The 24,460-nt window shown below is 41.2% G+C and overlaps 2 protein-coding genes across 2 annotated transcripts in view; one reads left to right on the top strand and one right to left on the bottom strand.

Annotated features, from left to right (window-relative positions):
• The window catches only part of LOC306977348 (E3 ubiquitin-protein ligase RNF14-like), a 324,872-nt gene that overhangs the window by 86,260 nt on the left and 214,152 nt on the right, over positions 1 to 24,460 (bottom strand). The gene's annotated exons all lie outside the window — the stretch shown is intronic.
• Positions 223 to 23,968, top strand: LOC306976970 (glutathione hydrolase-like YwrD proenzyme). The gene is made up of 12 exons (XM_079575118.1): positions 223 to 405; positions 1,726 to 1,879; positions 2,901 to 3,054; positions 4,894 to 5,100; positions 9,902 to 10,054; positions 10,118 to 10,205; positions 11,363 to 11,534; positions 16,517 to 16,673; positions 17,915 to 18,085; positions 18,190 to 18,274; positions 18,744 to 18,839; positions 23,743 to 23,968. Exons 1-12 carry the CDS (start codon positions 303 to 305, stop codon positions 23,886 to 23,888), a joined length of 1,686 nt encoding a protein of 561 aa, XP_079431244.1. The 5' UTR covers positions 223 to 302; the 3' UTR covers positions 23,889 to 23,968.

Here is a 24,460-nt window from a genome sequence, read left to right as displayed (position 1 = left end):
CAACCCTTGATTTAACCTAAAAACACAATAGAATCTGTGTGTAAACAATAAAAATAAAACAAACCAACATGATGTACTGCCTGACACCACTGCACCAGCGAAATATCTGAGGGACATCATGAGCTGAGATGCCAGAAGTCAGGTCACTTAGCCCATCCATGCCATCTGAGATCATCTGTCTTCTGCTACTCAGCCTTGCGCCTTATCGAGCCCAGAGAAATCCAACTTAAGGTTTGAAGTCCAAACTTAGCGGGGTAACTTTGCCATGCTGCTCCGGTAGTCTGCACGGCCACAGTTCCCGCATGATGGAAGGCTCGTTGGTTTTCTCCTCCCGCCGCTCTCCCGTGGTGTCTTTGAGCGGCTGCGTGGCGTCCAGTCAGCCTTTAGCCACCGACGCTGGACTCGGTGAGTGGAGCCTGGAGGGCAGTTGCCATGGAGATCAGGTGACGGGGCGCGTGCTGGTATCATAATGAAAAAAAAATATGGTAAAAGTTTACGACTACGACCATGACTATGTGCGACTACTCGGATTAATAATTGACTATGTGCATGGACGTCTATGAAAATATGCTAAAACTATAGAAAGGGAATTTAAATTTTTTGTTTGATAGAAAAATAAATCTAAAACGTGGCTCTGTTCAGACTGTTAAAAGCCTGGCTAGCCAGCTAACTTGGAGCTAGCTTTTAGTGCATAATGCTGAGTTTTTGTGCTAGCTTTAAAGGAATAGGCCACCGTTTTTACATACTAAGATATATTCTTACCTTAGCTTTGACGAGTTCTTTAGGACCTGTCTGGTCTTCACCCGTGCCTTCAGTCACGTACACACAGCGCAGACGGCGTTAGCATTTAGCCTCTCCCTCTCTCCTCTATAGCTCCAAAACAGGTCAAGATAGAAGCTACCAAGCTCTTCCACGTTTTCCTTATTTAAATATGGTTACGTGAAGTGTTACACTACAAAGTATAATTACACAAAATTAAACAATGTGGATTTTCTAAGCGGATAAAAGGGGGAACTATATTGTAAGGCGTAATAATACCAGGAGTAATTTGGCATCCGCACAGTAAAGTGAAGATTACTGCGCAGTAAAGTGAAGTGAAGTAATCCTACATACCATTAAATCTGTCTAGAGCTCAAAACACCCGCCTCCTCTTGCTGATGTCATGAGGTGGTGCACCTCTCTATTTCAGCTCTCAAAAGGCCTCCACTTAATTGACTTGTTTACTTGCAGTTATTATGTAGCCTTGTGCCAGCCAAGATCCAGGCACCTTATTCTCACATTGTCATCATTAAAGTCATAAACTTGATATACAAGTACAATAGCCTGAATAATGTGCCATATAGTACAGCCCAGTATACATAAATTCCTATATACCTGTCCAGTGCAGCAGGGGCACTCAGACATTATTACTAGCATTATGGTATTAATTATAGGCTTCTGTTCTATTGTGTGTAGATCTATAGCTCAGCATTCAAAAAGTTTCAGTAGGTCTTCATCGCTTGTAAAATGACACTCTATGTTTGTGTATAGCGCTTGTGTCACCGCTAAGAATCCTCTGATTAGTTACACAAATAGTAGCACTACTGAAGTTTACGTTCGAACAGCAATTGAGTGAATCTTGAGTGAATTCACCGTTGTCTCAAGGCTCTTTTATTTACTGGTACAGATTATGTAATATTAGCAAACTTGGGGAAAGAAAGTGTTTACATTAGTGTTTTATTGCAGACATCCTGAAGCGTGGCGGGAACGCAGCAGACGCAGCCGTGGCAGTGGCTGCAGCTCTGGCTGTGACTGAGCCCTGCAGCACTGGGATCGGAGGAGACGCCTTCTGCTTGTTCTACAATGGACACACGGGAGAGATCAAGGGTTTGAATGGGAGGTATGGTCCGTGGTGTGAAACAGGGGCACAATTGTAAATGCAAATATGTTTTTTTTTCTTTAGCTACTCTATTCTGTAGTCAATAGCCAAAGTATTTTAATACAACATATAAACAGAGTTCGGAGTGTAGGAATGTCATTTGCTTTAATATGATTTCTTATGACCTGAGCCAAAATATTTACTCAAGTATGACTGAAGTTGCTTGAAAATAACCTTCCAAGTATAAGTAAATACTCGTGTCCCAAATAGTTGAAAAAGTACTTGGTGAATACTGCTGGAGTACTTTGAGTATTGAGTAACTCTTTGAGTGTAAACGTCTGATGTATGCTGCAGTGGTTCCATTAATGATGAGAAACAAAACTAGTATGATGAACTCATTTTGTATCAACATGGCCGCTGCACAATTTTGGACAATTTTTCTCCCTAGTACTGAGATTGTGATTGGATTTGCAATTCATGTTTTAAAATCAAGATTTATTTTACTGCCAGTAGCAATATTTATTATAGTTTTGAGATGTACTATGGTGGGCTCAGGGGACATTGTACAACCTAAAATTGCTCATGTTGACATCCAATCACATGGCTAATTTCTCTGCTTTGGTCATTGTGAACATTAAAATTGTGATTTCAATTGACTTGCGATTAACTATGCATTCCTAGCAAATCCTTTGTTGTCTATAATAATTATTGGATTGGACACAGATTTTATAAACAGGATAGTGATAAGAGAAAGGATTTATTGCCAATACAAACTAGGAAGTTCAAAGATTTAACAAGATTTTTATTTTACAGGATTTGATGAAAATATCTGTTTGTGTGATAAACTGTATGAAGTAGCCTTCATGTAGCATAATATTACAATTTGTCTGAAAACCAAAGGCAAAGGTGAAAGTAAAAAGATGTCATTGAAATGAATCAGTTGTTGTGCTGTTGAATGTTTTGCAGGTCTGCCGTTGTGTACACGTTTTTCGGTCTGAGCTCTTAATACCTATCAAAGACCAAAGTCCCTGTTTCTCCTCAGCGGGCGCGCAGCTGAGGCCCAGTCCTTGGATTACATGGAAAGCCGTGGTTTCAGTGCAGACGCCCCTCCCTCTGCATTCGATGCTCTGAACGTGACCGTCCCGGGAGCAGCAGCCTGTTGGTTTGATACAGTCCAGCTGTTTGGCAGTAACAAGGTTAGACTGAGACCAGCAAGTAAAATGTCCCCACAGTCATCGAAGCCTGTGTGAACTCATTGTTTTCTTTTTTTCTTTTCTTTTGTTTTTGAGCTTGTGACACATACGATGACATCAGGTGTGCCACTGAGGGCCATGGTTTGGAGTCGCTCAATTAATTACGATCAAGTCAAAATCACAATATTAACACCATTAGCAAATTAGGCAAATTAGGCAAATGGCACAACTGCACTTACTTCGGAAAAATGATGTGCTCTGAAAGCAACAAAACAACTGGTCACTGATATTTACTCGCTAACTTTTTCAACAATGATGAAAGCATTTTCAACTTAACGGGGACAAGCTAAAATTTGCTCTTTGGCAGTGGTGGAAAGAGTACAGCAGTGTTAATTTTGACAACATATTTTATTTTAGTTTTAGTCTTAGTCTTTTGACTAAAATGTAATTTAATTTCAGTCAAGATTTAGTCAAAAAGAACTTTTCAATTTTAGTCTAGTTTTAGTCGACTAAAATTGCATGTCAATTTAGTCGACTAAAATGAAGACTAATTTAGTCGACTTATATTTATAATATTCATTATAATCATATTTAATCGTGGTCCTTGACTTCATGGAGCTGCTCCCACATGAATAAAGCACAAACCTGTTCATTTGGCAGTGAATTTAAATGATATGAGGCTTTTTCAGTCTGTCAATAGAAGTTTGGATGATTTTAGTCTCTCTTTTTCATTTTTATTTAGTCTTATTTTAGTCGACTAAAATATCTGGACATTTCAGTCATAGTTTTAGTCTCATGAGAAAGTTTTAATTTAGTTTTAGTCCAATTTTAGTCGGCAAAAATATCACTTTGACTAAAATTAAGACTAAATATTTTAGTCGACGAAATTAACACTGGAGTACAGAACATTTTTACTTAAGTAAAAGTACAATTTCTTTGCTAAAATTGTGATCAAAATTGTAATTATTTAAAGTACTGCTGTAAAAAAAAAAGTACTTTTAGTCACATCTTAGATCAGTGTTTTCCACAAAAACTGACAAATGGAAAGAATGACATTTTAAATCCAGTCAAATATAACTCCTCATAGTGAACCGTTCCGAATAATTTATGTCTAACAAGAATTATCTTTGCACAAATAAAAAAAAAAAAAATCATACAACTAAAGCTCTATATCACAATTTTAATACAAGTGGGACTTGGTGCGTTTCTCATTTCTCATCAGTCAGATAAGTAAGTGTAATCGGTTTGTCAAAAGCTTGATACAGCCTGTCATCCTAAATCACATTTTTCAATACTTATTGACCTAAATTAATTTGTTGAAATACTTTTTTCACCGAAACGGACTAAAACCTTTTGAGTTTTTTTTTTTTGAGGATCACATATGGAAATGACTAAAATGTGACAAAGACTAAAAGACATTTTCCTCCAAAAGACTAAAGTTAAAATGAAAAGAAAAAAGAGGTCTGTCTGCCAGTGAGTTTAGACGGTACAAAAATGTTCTGAAAATGTATGTGGTTCTTGTATTAGTTTGGCAGTTTGTATTTCCGTCTCTTCTCAAATGTAAACGCTCCTAGAGAAGTCTGAAATGTGCACCAAGAATTGAATCTTGATCACAAATCACAATCCCATTGATTTTCCTGTAAAACGTGAAATATCATTGCAATATGAAGTCAAACAAATGCTAATACATTTGATCATAAAGACTCACTCACTGAATCACAAACTCCACACCTCTCTTCCTCACAGTGACTCACACTTCCTTCCCGTTCGGTGGTGTTTCCTGTGAGCTCATGCGCATGTGTTTCCTCTGTTGTTGTTTTTTCGGCGGGTGTGGGGGGGCAGCTGTCTCTCCAGGACGTGCTGAGTGGGGCGGTGGAGCTGGCCCAGAGGGGGTTTCCTGTAGCCTCGGTGACCGCTCACCACTGGGGGCAGTGGGTCTCAGAGCTCCGAGCGGCCGGCAGAGACCCGAGTCCAGACCTGCTCATCCAAGGACAGGCACCGAAGGCGGGACAAGTCTTCAGAAACCAGGCTCTGGCTCAAACACTCAGGGTAATTGATTTCATTAGATGGATTGTGAAAGTTTATTGGCACTTTATGTAGCATGTCAACTTTTACATCCTGTAAAATGCATAAATCAACTTTACACTTGATTCATTGTTTTGGACACACTGGATCCCGACTCCAAAAACGGTTGCATGTCTTTGCCAAAAAGCACAACTGATTAATTATTTGGATTTGGTAAGCCTCGGGGTGATGGTGGGTCTTGAAGTTACACCAGTTCAGAAACAATTGTTTAAGCTGGGCTTACACTATAGCCTGGCTAACCAATTCATTTTCTCATAGGAGAGGTGTGGTTTACGATCGTCCATAGCCGTTTATTGGGCGCTACGAAGGTCTATCATGTATCTGGATATGTAGCCATAGCCAATCATATCATCGTATCCGATGACGCATGACGTACCCGCTGTAAACTTTCGAGCTAAACTATTTAGAACACGGTCTAAAGCTTGATAAAAAAATGGCGTCATGTTGGATCCATAAATACACTTTTTTTTATCCCTAAACAAACTACAAGCTTACGCATGTCAAATGGCGCATCATTGTGTTGCTGTCCCTCCTTGGCTTGCCAAACTATGTGCTTTTTCATAGATATTTCAGGGACATATAGTCTGGGAACAAGCATGAGCTCAATGATTTCCCGGTGGGCATGATTGACGGACGACATCAACCAATTAGAGCAACGCTAGATACGTCGCAGTAACACGCGGCAGGAAGCCTTTCCTAAAACGTCCTTTTTTACAAGGAACGCTTCGAACGCTGCTTCTTGCTCTGGTTTTAGGGATTTTATATTTTCCAAATGATTTAAAACAGACAAAAGAGCAAAAGAAAACAGTGTATCGGTCGCCACACCGCCATCTTTAATGTTTTGGAAGAGTACGTGGTGGTGACAGGTGGCGGCTTCCGTCTCGTGGTGCGTGATTGGACCGATGTAGGTAAAATTGTGAAATGATTGGCTGCGAGCAGCCACCCAGACAGTTCTTCTTTTGAACAGATAGGAGGAGTGTCTGGCAGGCCAGGCAACCTCATTTTGTGATTGGTCCTCAAATCCTTGTGAAAATGTCTGCCATGGTCCTCAGGCTGCTGTGCCGTTCGAAATGATTCGAGCGCACAGAGCAGTCTGGGCTTAGCCAGGCTAGGCTTACACTGTGATTTTCACCGCAGTTTTGAAATCGAACGCAGGTGAGCGAGGGCAACACACCTCAGGGACGAAAGTCAGCAAAAGTTTATTGACTACCACCAATTTAAGCTAGGCTACTTGTCATTCGTGGCTGAGTTTGCCTTGCCAAATGTTATTTGGTGAATGAATGGATGAGTTTAGACCCGCTGTCTGACAGGGTGGTGGGACGGACCAAGCTAGTATCCATAGTAATGCCTTGGTCATGTCATTGCACGAGTTACATGACCAAAGTGGTGTGCGTTATCACTCCATACAGCACCTCATTCGTGGGCTCGGCCTCTCCTCGTATGTGATTCGCATGTTGAAAAGTCGCACAGTGTAAGCCCAGCTTTAAGGCTCATTTCTGCTCTCTGTTCGAAACGCATACACATATGCGCTCTGTGAGTTGCTTCCAGAGTCATAGGAATGTAACAGTACATGAGCCACCCGTGGGGTCTTCTACACACCCTAACAGGTGAAGCAAAATAATCAGCTCATAAGTGATCTGAACCATTTGCCCCCCCAAAAAAAACACCAATGCTTTTAAGTCCTTTTTACCAAGTGTGGTGAAAAAAACATTGTGGGTGGCGCCATGTTGTTTTGGTCCCAGCTCTTCATCTACTGTTAGGGTGTATTTTCGAGTGCCCTCTAGTGGTTGCCTTCGACAATGCATGCTGGGCATTTTATGTAAGCATGCAAGTGAATCAGTTGTACTTATAGATTGTAGTATTCCTTTTCCTGTCTTCTTCCATCCTCCAAATACAGTATACGCTCAGCTTCTGATCAGGGGATCCTCTTGTCTGGGTCCATCTTATACCAACAGTGAGAACCATATGTTTACATACACTTCATAAAAGGACACATTTGCATTTTTTTTCTCACTGTCTGATGTATGTAAGTGTATGTAATTAATATTTGGTAGCATTGCCTTTAAACTGTATATTTTGAGTCAAACGTTTTGGATTTCTTTCCACAAACTTTTGGTCCATTCATCCAAACCAAACAGGCATAGCTGAACCAAATTTGTAGGCCACCTTGCGTGCACATGACTTTTTAGCCCATACATTTTCAACTGGATCAGGACTTTGTGATGACCACTTCAAAACACTGACTTTGTTATTCTTAAGCTCCTTTGTAACCAGTATTGGCAGTTTGCTTTGGGAATTGTCAATTTCCCCATACTTTAACTTCCAGGCTGATGTCTTGAGATGTTGCTCCAATATTTCCACTTTGTGTTCTTTCTTCATGATGTCATCTATTTTGTGAAGTCCCTCCCACAGCAAAACAACCCCACAGCATGATGCTGCCACCCCCGTATTTCACATTTGGGATGGTGTTGTCAGGCTTGCAAGATTCCCCCCCCTCTCCTCACTCTGGATAATGACAAACTCTTACCAGGATCAGCATCTTCACCAGGTCTTTTGCATTTGTTCTTGGGTTGACATTCACATTTCAGACACAGCACGTTCATCTCTGGGACACTTTCTTTCTGATCTGTATGATGACTAGACAGTTCCATCATTGTTTTAACCACTGAAAGTGGCACCTTCAAGCATCTTGAAATTGCATCCAAGGATGAATCAGACTTGTGCTTCCAAGGTCATGACATCGTCATCTGGGCTTTCCCAAATGGTTTAAAGGTATTCACCTTATTCCGCCCACTTTTGCCACTTTTTGCGGTGTCTCGGCACTTCCGTTGTACAGACACTTCCGGTCGAGCGCGAAACCCGTTCATTTGTACGGAGAACGAGGGAAAATATTCTCCACTCAAATCTGATGTTTAGTAGATTGATTTGTGTAAAATGTTCAATGTTCATTTGCACCAACATGTCAACACTGCATCGTTTCTCTGCGCGTCCGAAAAACGGCTTTGTTTTCGTGTAGTGACTGATTTTATCTGGACTTCTCCAGTCCCATGTTAACAGATAGGAGAAAAGGGGCGGGCACAGTTCATGGCGGCGCCCACGCGAACCTCCGGAATAAGGTGAATAGTAATTTTAGTGTATGTAAACTTCTGACTGTGTGAAAAGTAACAAAAACATTTCTTAAAAATTCTATCCCTCATCCTTCTGGCGTTTAGCAAATAGAAATTATTTTCAAAATTCTAATTGACGGTGATTCGGTTTCATGTCGGACAGTGAGAAAAAATGCAATGTCTTTTTATAAAGTCTCTATAAACTCTATAATCTGGTTCTCACTGTATGTGCCCATTTTCTCTTTCATCGCTCCTTCCCACATGGTCAAATCCTCTCGAATACCTTCACTTCCTCCTGAGGCTGAGGTTACGGAGACCACCCTTCCTCCAGCTACTAATAGACACCTACATGTTTAATATAGGAGTGGCATGGGGGTCCAAGATGTTACAATAGTCCATGTTCAACTTCCTCCTTCTCCTCATTCCAAGCATCGCTCCCACTAATGTTTAAGGGTTCCGCCTCTAGTGTGCTATGACATGTTCATTTTTTTATGTCTTTAGATTAGGCTTTAGTCAGGTATATTTAAAAAAATGTGAAATGCCTCAAGTAAGTCTCAAAAACAACAAATATTTCGGCAGTACAATTCAATCCTGGGGGTTTTATTAAGTTAAAATGACTGAGGGATCGGTCTCTTTCTCATCATGGGGCCAGTATAATCTGTGTGCACAGGGAGGAGTGTTTGACTTGCTTTGTTTGTCTTATTCCTAAGTATTTATCGATTGATGCTCCACAGTTCTGTTACCCATCCTCTACATCATTTATCAGGAAATATTGTTTCACGCTTCTTATGGGTGTGCTATTTAGGGAAACAAGCTCAGAGCTCACCCCTGTGGTAGAAGCAGCTAGCATGAGCCACTGTGACCCTGTGCACCGCCACTGTGGGCCAACCTGACCAGCATGTCTTTGGAGATAGGGGAAACCGGCGTACCCGGGGGAAACCTGCGCCCTGACCCATAATCAATAAAGTTAAATAAAGTAAGGGCACATTGCACTTTTGACATCTTGAAAAACAGTTGCCAAATGTTATGTTTTTAAGCTCAATGCTTTATTTTTTCTCTCCTCACCACTCACCACACATTAGTAGATACGGACGTTCTCAATTTTACAAGGTGCCAATATCTTCCCAAGTTCCTGCTGTGACCTGATGAAACCTAATTTCAGCTTTGATTCAGCTGGTCAAGTGAAAGGAAATATTCTTCAGATGACTCACAGGCTTATACAATAACCATGAGCTCAACATTTTTGATCATAGCCCGAGTTCGTCACCAGTGACATTTACATGTCCCGCCCAGCGTCCTGTGGGCTCATAATTCTCAGCTGGGACAAAGGCACAATGATGAAAACGTCATGAGAGAACCCCCATTGATTCAGGCCCTTGTTACGACTTCATTCATCAGGCTGGGCTCCGAAACCTTCTTTGATGAAAAGAAGCGTGGCAAATTCAATCATATTTAGTTAATTCTGTCAATAGCCTTTAATTTTTATTTTTATCTCAAAGAAGAATTTGTGAATAAATGGTGGGAGTATCTTCAGCTTATGCGCTCCATCTGTGCTATTGGTGGTTTTGGAAGTGGAAGTAGTACCCTGGCTTTCCCCTGTGTCTCTTTTGCCCAAAATCCTGGAGGGACTGAAATTTGAAATGTACTTTACTTCACAGGAGTTGGGTGAGCGCGGAACAGCTGCTTTCTATGAAGGCAGAGTTGCTGAAGCCATCGTGGACACCATCAGGGAGCACGGAGGGGTCATGACTCTGGACGACCTGAAGAGGCACCGCAGTGAGGTCATCCGTCCCATCAGCTTTCAGTACAAGGTGAGTGTCCAGCTAATGCGCCGGTGTTGTTAATGATCTTCTATCATGAGGCTGTGTGTCCAGGGCGTGACACTGTGGGAGCCGCCCCCAAACGGCCAGGGACTGGTTGCTTTGCTGCTGCTCAACATCCTGGACATGTTCCCCCTCAAAGGTGAGCCAGAGGTCATTGATGTGAAACATGGGCAAGGCTGGGGAGGATTTCAAATGTTTTGTTGATTTTGAAATGTGACACAAAGTGCACAAACCACACAATGCGTGAATGAGCTGATTGGAAACAACAATTAAACTGAAATAAGCTGACTTTGTAGAGATATAAGTACAGTGGGGGGGGGGAGTATTTGGCCAAAATCCAATAGAAAGTCTATGGGAAACAGACCAAATACTTGTTTTCCCCACTGTATTAGGTGTACTACTAAGGTGTGCCATTTGTTATGTCATAAATGTTTTGCTAATTGTGTGTATTTTGTTTATTGATTTATTTTTTATTAGCATTATTGATTTTATTTCATTTCATTTTCTTATGCTACTAATATTTGTTCCGTTTGTGTTTCCTCTCCTTTGCTTGCTTTCCTGTGTGTCATGTGTGGATGATTGTGGTTGTGGTATGAATGCACAGGGGAGTGGTTGGGGTGGGTGGGGTCTTGTAAGCATGTTATTTTATTCTGTAAATAAGAAAATAAAATAATGAAGCAAAAAAATAATGCCAGACAGTCATTTAGAATTGATCCTGAGGGTTGTGGAACAAACAGATAAAGTGATGATGGTGATGATGTACTGTGAGGTTTAGAGGCGTCTGCTTGTCTTTAGCACGCAGTTTCAAGTTTGACCGCTGTATCTATTTACTCACTGGTGCAGGAAAGGCTACATTTATTGTTTTTATCATTAAAAGAAATGAAATCGAAAATCAAGATTGATCAATATGGGTAAAATAATTATTATTTTTAGATATAATTGTGTTAACTATGTTTTAGCAAAAAATGTGTCTAATATGTCAATAATGGATTTGGAGTGAGAGAATAGAACAGATGGAGACTTTAATTCTAAAAATTAAAAAGGGTCTTTTTTGATGGCAGATGTCATTGACCATCATGTGGATAAATTACAAAGAAACAGAAAAGAAATAAAATAAATAGGGCTGAATCATATACGGAAAATACAATATAACTGAGAACTGTCTTGCATGTAGCAATGACAATATTCATTTGTTTGTTTAATGCAAGAAAAAAAGGCTACAGCTGAACCAAAACAAAGGGAAGTCTGCATGAGAAGCCGACTGTCAAACTGATGACCCGTGTGCTCTGTTTGCAGCTATGGGCCATAACAGCGCGGACTACATCCACGTTTTGACCGAGGCTGTTCGATTGGCCCAAACAGACGTCCTGCGTTACCTGGGTGACCCCGATCACGTGACCGTCCCCGTCGACGCCCTATTGGACAAGAGCTACGGCCGGTCGAGGGGGAAGAGCGTCAGTCTGGACAGGTGCGTGGTGCCGCGGTGCCAGGCAGGCCCAGGCACTGTCTGTTTGTTTTAGATACCACTCCAGGCCGTCACGGCGCACTCGTCAGAACACCAGTGACTCATTTAGACGTGGAGTGGGGAAATGCACCAACTAGTCAATCATTTAAATAATTATTAACTCATTTTGCAGTCAGTTAATTGTGATTGAGTTTATACAGACTCCCAAATGTGCTATGTGCTTGGAGAAGAATTACACCATCACAAATCCATGACAGTCGGACAGTTTTCTGAACAATAACAACAACATCTTCAAATATCTTCAAATTAAATCAATGACCAAGAGCAAAATCAATATCATTAACTTATCATTTGACCTTTGACAAAACCCCGCCCAGGTGAGACCCAGAGTTTCCATCATCACAACAAATCTGTTCCTGTCACAGAATATCTGAAGGGACACACCAGACATCGCGGCTGGAGACTCATGACCGATATTTTACCTCGCTAAATAAAGAACCACAGCCACGGGGAAGGCAGAGTCACTAGGAGGGTTTAGCCAGCTAGCTAACGTAACCATGCTTATATTTTGTTTTAATACTAGAGTAACATACCAGTACAGTAAGAAGAGAATTTACCCTGTTGTGCAAGAGCATGACCAGTCCACATGACTGTTTTGGGATTTTTTCTGATTTCACATGAGGCCGGTGCTTTAGCCTTGACAGTTGTTGTGTCTTTGCAAACCATTTTGCTTCTATCTGGAGGATATCATGCTGGTATTACACCAAAAAGAGTCACTAGCTCGCGCTAAGACACGGCCCTTATATTTACTGGTCCTTGGCTTTTCAAACCGGCCAAAACTGGAAGCTAGAACAATGAATAAACATAATACACTGCACCACCTCCTTTCTTCAACACGTTTTACTCTCTCACCTGGGCTCCCTTTACTCCCTTCAGGCCATTCACTTATTCTTCATTCATACATTAGCTTGTTTAAATGTGTCGAGGTGCTCTAGAAATAGAACCCATATCAGATGAAAATCATCTACCTTTCCTTTTAGTTCAAATTAAAAAAAAAATCCAATTGGACATGTTTCATTACGTTATGTAATAAATTAATAAAGGTTGGAGGGTTTTATTCCAATTTAATAGGATCAGTCTTTTAGCTTATTCAGTTTTCTGCTTGTTAGTAAGAATAGCAGTTACTCGGGCTACTCCAAAAAGTGCAGTCACAGGGTCAGGGTGTAACTGTGTTCCACAAACAACAATTTAAACATCTGAGTCCACAGTAAGCTGTTATGTTAGGACGGTTCCAGAAAGTGTGAGCGAGTGAAGCCTGTTCCTGGCCGCACCGTTCACGAGCTGTGTTCACCCCATGGAACATTTTGGAAAGCCGTACTTTGGAAAGGTTTAGCCTGTATAGAACTTTGGATTGGAGCAGTCCATGACGAGCACAGACTGAAGACGAGTGGACGTTGTCTTGAGCTTTGATATAGATACAGTGATTTTTATTCCAATGTCCTGTTGCCAAGCTTCTTTTCTGTTCCATATCTGACAGTTCAATACATATCATAGAAATTGTACCCTTTTTTCAACAGATCTTTTAAAAGTATTCATGTTTGAGCTGGGAGGCTGACAAGGAAAAGATGGGAACATTGATTTAACAAAACTACGTATTTGTATATATTTAAAAACATCTGCATTAGCCATTTGATATTTCTGACACAACTGATCAAAACACGCATTTTCAATGAACAAATCCTGTAACGAATGTATTCCTTCGACTTTCACTGAGAAGAAGCAACTTCACGAAGTGCTGAGTTGAACTCATGGTTAAGTGTGAGCGGGATTAATCCTGGAATGTATGGCCATTTAAAATATTTTCTAATTTGATTTGATCTAACTATTACTGTATGAGAGACTACAAGACCTTTGACTTTGGAAGCAGTAGTCCTTAAAGAAGAATAAATCAATACTTGTAACGAGTAGTGTGACAACCCTGATTCTCCATCTCAACCCAGTCAGCTCCCTTTGCATTTCACCAGAAAGACAAAGATCAGACAGAAATTCAATTAACCTGTTTCTTGCTGTTGCCACGATTCAGGGGTTAGGATTGGCGCTGTGGGGTAGGTTTATGGATAGGGTTAGGGATGGCAAATGTGATATAAATTGTGTTTCATTCACACACGTCATGTTTTTTTAGACACTAGAAGGTCTTGGCTTTCAAATGAGGTATCACACCGGCATATAGGCTGCAAGCTCTCCAGTCAATATGCTCTGAGATTTGGATTCTTTATTGGAGAAAATAACTCTAACCCTACACCTAACCCTAAAATGACAGAGAACAGATTAATTGCATGTGTTTCATTATAAAAAATAAATGTTTGTAAGTACTGTATGTTCTGTCAATATATCGATATTGTGTTAATAATCCCATTTCTACACGCCTTTCACAGTCTAAATATTCATCGATTAGGCACATATTAGTGAGATGCATCACTGAACTGAACCAAGATACACTTTCTAGGTGTCTTGCTGCTCCCATTTATGTATTTATCTTGAATTGTTGGCACCACGATGTGACGTTTTGGGCGTGTTTGCCGCTGTTCAAACATGACACATCTGATAAAGGGCTATTTTAATTACATGGGCGAAGCATTTTCAAACGAAAGTCCATAGGAGCCAGGAACTTCCAGAGCCAGCCCCCATCTCATTACTGTTTCAGGAAGAAGTAGACCACAATAAGTCCGTTCATATAACCTATATCCTTGGCGATGTGTGTTGCCATTATAGATACATGGTGTTTGTCCTCACAGAGATAGGGGGACAGGGACATATGTGTGTGTCTCTTCACTGATGGACTTTGAACCACAGCCTTTTTTATCTGCGGCTAAACAAACACAAACACTGCTCATGTCTATAAAACATTAGCGTAATCTTCTCTTCACACTCATAACATTCACAGCCATTCAATTTCAGTTTTACAGGCTCGCACTTGTTGACACGGAAATATTTGTATCAACACAGTGGTAAAAATAAATCTATATGAAACCACTCAAACATCTGCCTGAAGCCACACAAGGTAAATAAGATACTTTCTACTGCACAACATTTCTCAAAAGGCTCCAAAGTCAAAAGAATACAATTGGCAGCTCTCGTTATCTCAGTGGTTCCCAAACCAAACGTGTGCCCTCTGAGGCTTAAGCTCACACCCAATAAAATGTCTATTTTATCCATTATTTACGTGAACTTCAGCACATTTTCCACATTTAAACATTATTTTATCATTTATTAAAAATATATAGACCGACTTAAAAAGAAAATGTCAGTTTTAATATTTTTTTTTTTTTTTAAAGTTTGAACAGGTAAAGCTGAGTGTTGTTTTGTCCCAGTGGACCAGGACTCATTTTGAACAGCAGACGCTGGTTTGGAGCTCGACTGTTAAGTTCTGGTTCTGCTTTCAAAGTGAGGAGAATGAGAGAAAACTGAACAATGAAGTTCCTTCACTCCTGACTGGACCAAAGCCACTCCTCTGCAAAATAAGGAGAACGAGAACGAACTTTCAAAAGTAAGCGATTCAGCTTACTTCCCCTCCCTCCTGATTGGACCTGACAGATAGATCGATTATTTAGTATTACTTAAATTACATCAATTTGCAGGCCCATGCGGTGAATTATATGCAATCCATTAAATAAAAAAAAACAACATTTCACCTTACAGACTATCAATGTAAGTTCTTGTTAATATTAAGATAATTTATACACAGGATCTTAACCACTTAACCCCCACCTGAACCGACAGCATTTTACCAAAATCTAAAGGCTCATTGTAAAAAGTGTCAAAAAAGCAACAAAAATGACGAAAAAGCACCAAAAAGTGTCAAAAAGGCAAAGGCTAGCGCACAGCCTCAGCCGCACTCTCGGTCCTGAATTAGAAGGCACTCGCGCCTGTAAAACTGCATTTCCTTGTGTGGCAGATTTAACGGGTACTTTTCTATCATATTGTGATGGTAAATGGTAAATAGTCACAACTTGAATAGCAATTTTCCACCTACATTAGGTCGGTGGAAAAAGTACAAAAGGAACCAAGGTGGGTGAAGTGTCTTGCCCAAGGACACACCGACAGTGCGCACCTGCAGGAGCCATTACAAGCGTTAATGGGATGATTGGGGGGTCTTTCATCTCCCCCGGTGTCTCTGGCCAGAAAACCACAATTGCAACTTTGCCTGCTCCGACCCGGAGGCCCCAATACACACTAATGGAATCACAAAGAAGAAGCTAGCAGGCTAAAGGGCTTTGCTAGCCAATTAAACAGTATTTACAGCAAAGTTTGAGTGAGAAAAAAATATCTCCATTGTGTAATTGGATTTACAATATCCCTCTCTCCCTTTGTCTTTTCTGTTGGCGTATTAGTATAGTATTTACTCTCACGGACAATTAATGAAGACATGCTACAACACCTGCAGTGCCGCTTATGGCCTCTAGGGGCATGAGTTGCTTAGTACTGCTTTAAACCCCCGGCCTTCCGTAATTTTTTCTTCGCCTGGGGCATCAAGTGTATACACCACAGTTTGGGAATCACTGCTTTATCCCATGTAAAAGTCTTACAATGGATAGTCCGGACCAGTAGGGGGCACTTGCACATGCGCTGTCAATGCCACCGACTCACAAAAAGGAAGAAGGATTGTCCCCATCATGTTTTTAATGTGATAGGCGATGAATTCGGGCGCCATCTTCATCTTCTTTTTGAAGCCACAAAGTTCACAGCATGAAAATATGTTGCACTTTCTACTTTGAACAGTTTAGTATTTTCTACAGCAAACGAACGTAGCGCTTCAACAAAAGTACTAAATTGACAGGGCAACTTAGTTTTTTATCAGATTCGACCTGTAGAATCTGTACTTTCACTCAAATAAAGAAATCAAGTGCTTCCATTTCTATAAAGTTGTGTTTGCATGTGCTCCCTGTAATAACTGGTCTCGATCATTATTTTTCTCACCTCTGCAGGGTCATGGAGGGAGTCAAACCCGGCCTGGAGACAGGAAGTGACACGGTGTACTTCTGCGTGATCGACAGTGAGGGAAACGCCTGCTCCTTTGTCAACAGTAACTACATGGGCTTCGGCACCGGCCTCGTCCCCAGAGGCTGCGGGTTCTCGCTGCAGGTCTGAAATGATGAACATTTGTTATGCTGTTATTGTCAATAGTTCAGCACACAGCGCTCAGAAAGTAATCAGCGAACCCAAACAGAGCGGCCGACGTCATGTGTGCACAGCTGTAGGTTAACTTTGGGACTGCGGTCAAAAGGATAGACGTGTCATTTAGCATTAGTTCTCATATTTCCACACTCTGGGGTTAGGTTAGCCTGGATCTGAGATTATGTTGAAGATTATGAACTGCTTAAACTACAGATGACGATATGAGAACCTTTATCTACAACGGAAAACTCCAGCACGACTGAGAGCTTACACAAACATGTCTGCTCAGATAGAGTCACCTTTGCCGACTCACTCCTCCCGTTCTTTGGCCTTGGCCATGCTTTGACTAAGTGACAGCTGATTTAGCCAATCACAGTGAAGTGTGAGTTTCCACAAGCAGCAGATCTTTTCACCAATGTTCGCAGACACTGGAACGAAAAGCCCCAGCTGAACGCCCAAACAGCAGCTCATCCAAACGTGGACAGATCTAAGCCACAGAGAAGTTTCATCATTAAAAGATCCTGCAGCTTCTCTAAGTGACAACAAAATTATGCATGAGTACGTCACCTGAATGTAAGGCCGCAGTCGAAAGTAAAGGTGCCATGCTAACCACCCATGAAGCCATTGGGTCACATTGGGCACTAATATCCAGGGACTTTGTGGGAAATGGCAGTTAGCACTCTTACAGGAGGAAAGACTCCTATTACTTTACATGGGACAATTTTACATAACGTACAGTTTGGGCGGCGGTTAGCACTAGCAAGAAGGTTCGATTTTGGAGTTTGCTTGTTCTCCCCGTGTCTGCATAGGTTTTCTCCGGGTACTCCGGTTTCCCCACCACTAAAACATGTACTTGCACATCATTTGTGTGGGCCAGGACTTCCCTGAAATATAAATTCTTGATCTCAGTGGGACTTTCCTGATTAAATGAAGGTAAAAAAAGAACAAGAAAAAAAACACTCACTTCGTACACAGGGGTAGTAAACTTTGTTTGTCACCACCGCCGCCCTTTGGGGCTGACCGTCAAAAGCAGAAAAATTCACTCACATCATTTGGCCTATTGTACATGTTTTCAGTGGTAGGGGAAACCGGAGGAAACCTACACAGACGGTTTTCTTCTCACAGTTACTATGGGACTATATTTTGTCTGTTGTTATCTCACTTTCAGTGCGAAGTAGCTAAACCCAGTGTTGAATTCCTTGTCGTAGAATCGCGGCGCTAACTTCTCCCTGCGCCGCGACCATCCGAACTGCATCGCCGGAGGGAAGCGTCCGTATCACACCATCATCTCGGCGCTGGTGACGGACTCGAGCTCCGACAGGCTCCTGGCTGCTCTCGGCGTCATGGGAGCTTTCATGCAGCCGCAAGGACACGTCCAGGTGAGACTGAAATGTTATGAAGTGTGTGCTCACTAACTAAGGCCATATGTATACAATCACAACCTGCTACCTTTGCTGGTGTAATATTTCTCCTTATTTTCTAGGCCTTGTTGAACATGCAGGAGTTTGGGATGAATCCACAGCAGGCTCTAGATGCTCCGCGGGTTTACGTTCACTACGACCAGAAAAGTACGACCTTTTCCCTTTACCACAAAAACAAACGAGGAAACATTTTTCTTTTATGACATGCCTTGTGCCATAAAATTTATTTTTACTCCTATTAATGATTGATAGTTGCACGTCCTGCAAATCCACTCTTCTGCTTTGTTTTAAATAGGTTTCCGCAGTGGGTTGAGAATGTTTTCAGGCGTCTTATGTTGTAGCCGTATACTCCCACGCTACCTGGAAAACCTGGAAAAATCCAATGTGAAACACTGCCCCAATCATTCTTTTAGTTTTATTCTTGAAACTCATAAATATAGTATAAATGGCAATAGAGAAAGAATACACCTACATCTATTTGTTATGTAATTTATTGCTTATTATAAAACCGTTAAAGTTTCACAAGGCTAACTTTGTTTACATTTATTCTAGCAGTGCTGCGTTAACAGATAAAAACACTTAAAAATTCATTATGCACTGCTGTTTGGCTCCGCAGACGACCAGTGGACAGTGAATTTAGAAGATGGCATTGATGGAAACGTAGCGGAGGAGCTGAGGAGAAGAGGTCACAATGTGAACCACCCCGTCACAGGTGAGTTAGCTTTAGCTTCTTACGTTTGACAGCATTTGGTACAGCGGCAAACCTGAGTTCAGTTGCTCTTATGACGGAGCAATAGAGCTTAGAATGTTCCGCAGTGTGGCTTTAAAGGAATAGGCCACTGTTTTTACATACTAAGATATGTTCTTACCTAACCTTAGCCGAGTTAATATATACCTGTCTGGTCTTTGTCCATGCGCTCTGCCAGGCAAACGGAGCACATACGCAGCCTCTCCCACATGTCATATAGCTCCGAAAAAGCTCACGATAGAAGCTACCAAGCTCTTCCACGTGTTCCCCATTTAAATAAAGTTACGTGAAGTGTTTTCATGCAAAGTATATTTACACAGAAATGTAACATGTCGATTTTATAAGCAGGATAAAAGGGGTACTATATTGTGAGGTGTAATGATACGAGGAGCACAGCGTCCGTGCAGTAACTCCTAAAGACTTCCCCGCTCTCTTCCGTCAATAGAAGCTGCGTGACTTGTAGAGAGCTCGCAGAGAACAGTTGAAGAAGCGTGGATAACTTGTGAACAATGCCTTTTACGTGCATCGTGCCGGGCTGTGATAACAAGCAGAAAGTATATAGTGTAGTAATGTTTCACAGATTTCCAACTCACCCCGGACGACGACACAGGACTCAGGAGCTCCACCATGAGGTAGGAATGCGCCAGCACTTTCCGAAAATATATTTTCTGCTTGTTGTAAAAGGCTCTCTACAAGTCACGCAGCTTCTATTGACGGAAGTGAGCGGGGAAGTCTTTAGGAGTTACTGCGCGGACGTTGTGCTCCTCGTATCATTACGCCTCACAATATAGTCCCCCTTTTTATCTGCTTATAAAATCGACATGTTACATTTCTGTGTAAATATACTTCGCATGAAAACACTTCACGTAACTTTATTTAAATAGGGAACACGTGGAAGAGCTTGGTAGCTTCTATCGTGAGCTTTTTTGGAGCTATATGACATGTGGGAGAGGCTGCGTATGTGCTCCGTTTGCGTGACAGAGCGCACGGACAAAGACCAGACGGGGATATATTAAAGGGGGGGTATTATGCAAAATCGACTTTTTCAAGCTTTACATCATGTTAAGTCATTCCCTCATTAAAACCATGCCTGAAGTGTTGCCTTGGCACATTCACGTATTTTCGAGTAATCTGTAGAAACTCTGATGGCGGCCATTTTAGGGATAAAACGCCTGATTCCTTCAAGAAACGCCCTCGACCTCCAGGATACGCCTCCGACCTTTCGTCACCAGCCGAGTAACCAACCACTGCTCCTCAGCTGAACCCCCTCCCCGCAGTGTCTAGCCCTAAGATGTAAACAGAGTCATCATGGAGGATTAGCTTCATGTGTTATGAACCGGAGCCACAGCAGACTTTTACAAAGACACACATCAGTGTTTCTGTTACCGAAACACCCAGGATTAAAACCGGTGACAAGAACACTTATTCCAGTGTCTGGTTCTGCGCTGGGCCTTGATGATGCACAGAGCCTCCGGAGAAAGCTAATGCTAAGCTAAACCTCGAGTCATCACGTGGAAACGAGAAATATGCACAAATAAAGTCAATAAAACCACCACACACAAAGAACCGTTTAACAATGATCACACACGGAGCCAGGCTTGTTGATTTGGAAGTTTATTGCTCACATTTCATCTACAATGGGTCATAGCCGAGTGGTTTTCTCCCGGAGCTAACAAGCTAGCCGCGACAAGCTAACGGGAAAATTCACTGAATACAAGCAGCATATTATGCATTGAAAACGTCACTAAAACAGGCAACTGCTTGAAGCAGCCTTTATGATGATGACGACACATGGAGCCTGGCTTGTTGATTTCGTAGTTTATTGCTCACATTTCATCTACAGTGAGTCGTAGCCGAGTGGTTTTCTCCCGGAGCTAAGGCACTATTAGCCGCGACAAGCTAACAACCTTCACCTTCACAACATTCATTGAAAACAGGCAGCATATTATGCACAAATAACGTCAATAAAGCAGCAACTACTTGAAGCAGCCTTTACGATGATCACACAATGAGCCTGGCTTTACACATTTGTGGTTTATTGCAGACTTTTCATCAACAATGAGCTGTAGTCGATTATAACAAGCTAACGGGTAACCTCGAAAAACCATTGTCCACCTGCACAGATAATGTCCGTCTTTTGAATCGTATGGGCTCCTGCAGATCCTGGTGTCGTCCATGGGGGTATAGTTAGAGATCCATAGGGCATGGCAGATGCAAAGAGAGAGCCTCCAAACAGCAGTTATTTTTCAGGCAAGAGCCCCTTCCAAGCGTCCGGTGTGGAAGGTTCGTCTCCAAATAATATCCTGTGTGGCCATTGTTCACAAAGTGATAAACAGTAGCTCCTTTCCAACAATAAAAATTAAAATGCACCGATCGTAGTTTCAATACAGTTGAGACAACGAGCGCAGTGTTGTTGTGATGCCACAGACAGCGTGTGGAGGGGGCGTGTCGGAAAGGGTCAGAGGTTCTTAAAGAGACAGGGGCCTATTTCAAGTCATTTGCTACCGCCATTTTGAAAGAGCAATTTTATACAAGGCAGTTCTTCTAATTTACTGCATTGACAGACCAACAGAAGGTTTCGTCATCATTGTAGTGTGCTAGAGACTGGTGCTATGTGGCTGAAAAAAGCATAATACCCCCTCTTTAACACGTCTAAGGTTAGGTAAGAACATATCTTAGTATGTAAAAACGGTGGCCTATTCTTTTAAGTTAATGTGTGAGGAAACCGTTGAGTTTATTAGATGCACGTTTTACCTGTAAAGTGAGACAGTGTTGAGTAGAATAATTGATTATTTCTTAGTCTTATATATATATATATATTTTTTTTCAATTCCAGCCGAAAAAGCATCAGGGTTGCTTCTGTTGTTTTTTTCCCCCATAAACATCTATGTGCACCATATAAAACAAGTAGTATAGTACAATTTCATTCTGGCTGTAGTGAAGCGACTGTGATAAAAAGTTTAGGCTTAGCAAAAGACGGAGAGGTGAGGAAAGCATTTCCTGGATACTTATGTAGAAGATGTGTCAGTGGGTCAACAAACACAGCTCTGTGCATATTTTTAATGAGAGAACCTTTTGACATGGTCAAAAGCGCTAAAAAGTCGACTTAGAAAGTTGTGCTCAAAGTTTCTACTATTTTTCAGAGAATATGAATGAAGTTTTTTCACTCATGGTTAGTGGTTGTGTGAAGCCATTTATGGTCAAACAACTGAGTTTACCCTTTTTAAATCATATCGGTTATAAGAAACTTCCAAAATGACCCTGATCAAAAGTTTACATACCCTGGTCCTACCTGATCTTGGCCCGATAACATGCACACAAGTTGACACAAACAGGTTTGAATGGCTACTAAAGATCCTCACCTCTGACCTGTGTTTGTTATTATTATTGTGTGTATAAAAGGTCGAACTTAGGGCTGTGTGATAATGAAAAAAAAATATATAATTTTGTATAATTTTCCCCATATTGATCGATCTCGATTTTCGATAAAGTTTTTTGGTTTAAAAGAAAAAAACAATAAATGTGGTCTTTCCTGGACGAGCAAGTAAACAGATGCTGCAGCCAAACTGAAAACTGCAGCTAACTCATCAGCAAAAACAAAGTCCACACTTCTAGCATCACAGTACAACATCCCCATGTCCCCCCTTCACCTGGCCAAGCAACACACAAACATCCATAAAAAAGTGGAAGGTTTGAAGAATGTCAGAAGACAACTAGCACATGTTTGTGGGCGGAGCCTCAAAAGGCCACGACGTCACGGAGTGAAGCGCTAACAACTTTATACTTACACAAATGAGTAAACCATGCATTTAATAGTAAAAAGAAGACGATCAAACTAACAATTCACTGTTAGAAGTCCAGCTAATCCACAGCTGCAGCCTCAAAACAAATCCACATGGTCCAAATAGCGATCGATAGTTTTCCTCTTCGAAGGTAAACTCTTCATCCCTGTGTCCTGTTCCTCTGGCAGCTCCGCAAGTGTTTCTGTTTTGTCCTTTAGACGAGTTAGCACAACTTTGTAGCTGATTTTGCACATACAATCACCAGGTCCTCTCCTCTTTGTGCCGCATGTGCCATCCTGTGCTTCCTGTTTGTTTGCGCCAAGTATCCCTGGGACTGACCTGACAGGCGCTGCTGCATTGCGGCGTCCATATTTTTTTCCAGACAGGTCTGGCCAATTCTCCTCGATTAAAACGCACCACACGATTATCGTGATCGACCTTTATTAAAAGCACGATTAGATTTAAATTCAATAAATTTCCCAGCCCAAGTTGAACTGTTTAAAATGTGAAAGGGTTATAAAAAAAGATATCCAAGGTACTGAGAGTATCAATCAGCAGTGGAAAGTGAAAAGTGGAAAATGCAGGATTCTGTTGAAACCAAACCACGGTCAGGTCGACCAACAAACATTTCAGCAACAACTGGCAGGAAAAAACAAAAGATAACTTCTGAAATACAGGACTTTCTTGTAGCTGTTTCGAGATGCACAATAAAGGGGCACTTGATGAAAAATGGACTGCTTGATGCAAAACAGTTTTACCATCCGAGAAAATCTAGAAGCCCATCCACAACTACCACAAAAGAATCCAAGCTGTAATTGATGTTAAAGGGGCAATACACAGTATTAAGAACCTGGGTATGTAAGCTTTTGATCAGGGTTATTTTGGTAGTTTCTTTTGTCATTATGATTTAAAAAGAGCAAACTCAGTTGCTGTATGCTCATATTTTGATTAGGATTACATCAAACCATACCAATTTAGTAAAAATAGTATGGTTGAGCTTCTTAAAACTAGAATGTGAAAAACAGACCTTTACCAGCTCAGTTCAATTTTTTTTTTCTGTTTTCTTGTATGGCTCTCATTCCCAGGTCATAAGAGGTCTCAGTTTGGGCGGGGCCAGATCATCACCGTGGGCGACTGGTGGGACCCGTCTGTCAATCAAACAGATCATCCAATCCGAGTGCTGTGGGCGGGATCTGACCCCAGAGCGGATGGATGTGCTCAGGGATATTAGGGACAAGAGATACATCTATCTCACATGGTATTTATGGAGAAAGGTTTGAGATTTGCTCTTCATCCATTGGCAAGAGTGGCAGTGGTGGCAAGTAAAGTAAAAAGTGAACATTTTGGGGTAGTTTTACTTGGCTCAAATTTTCTAACAAATACTTGCTTTTACTTCACAACATTTTAAAGCACATGTCTGTACTTTCTACTCATTTTGAAATTTCGATTAAAAGCTCCACACATTAAGATCCTTTTACTTCTCTACTTAAAGTACATTTGGAGGTTGATTTTTTTTTTGAAGGTTGAATTTTCATCTGATCCTTTTCTGTATAAATAAATTCTTTGCCCTTGTATCTCTACTTTTTACTCACTTACTTCCACCGCTGCAGACCTGTCATACTGTGAAATGGGATTGTCGTAATTACATTATAATTATATTCACTGATATGCCTTATGCCACGAAATGCTGCTGCTTCATGAATGAAACTGTAACTGATAATGTAAAAAGAAAATCCAGCCTCAGACTCAAAGAAATGAAATGTTATTTTTTATGGTCCATGAAGCATTTCCTTGAATGTATTT

The sequence above is a fragment of the Gobius niger genome (genome assembly GCF_951799975.1).
Source record: "Gobius niger genome assembly, chromosome: 17".
In the NCBI taxonomy this organism is placed as follows: Eukaryota; Metazoa; Chordata; class Actinopteri; order Gobiiformes; family Gobiidae; genus Gobius; species Gobius niger.
This window is presented reverse-complemented; position numbering and strand designations above follow the sequence as displayed.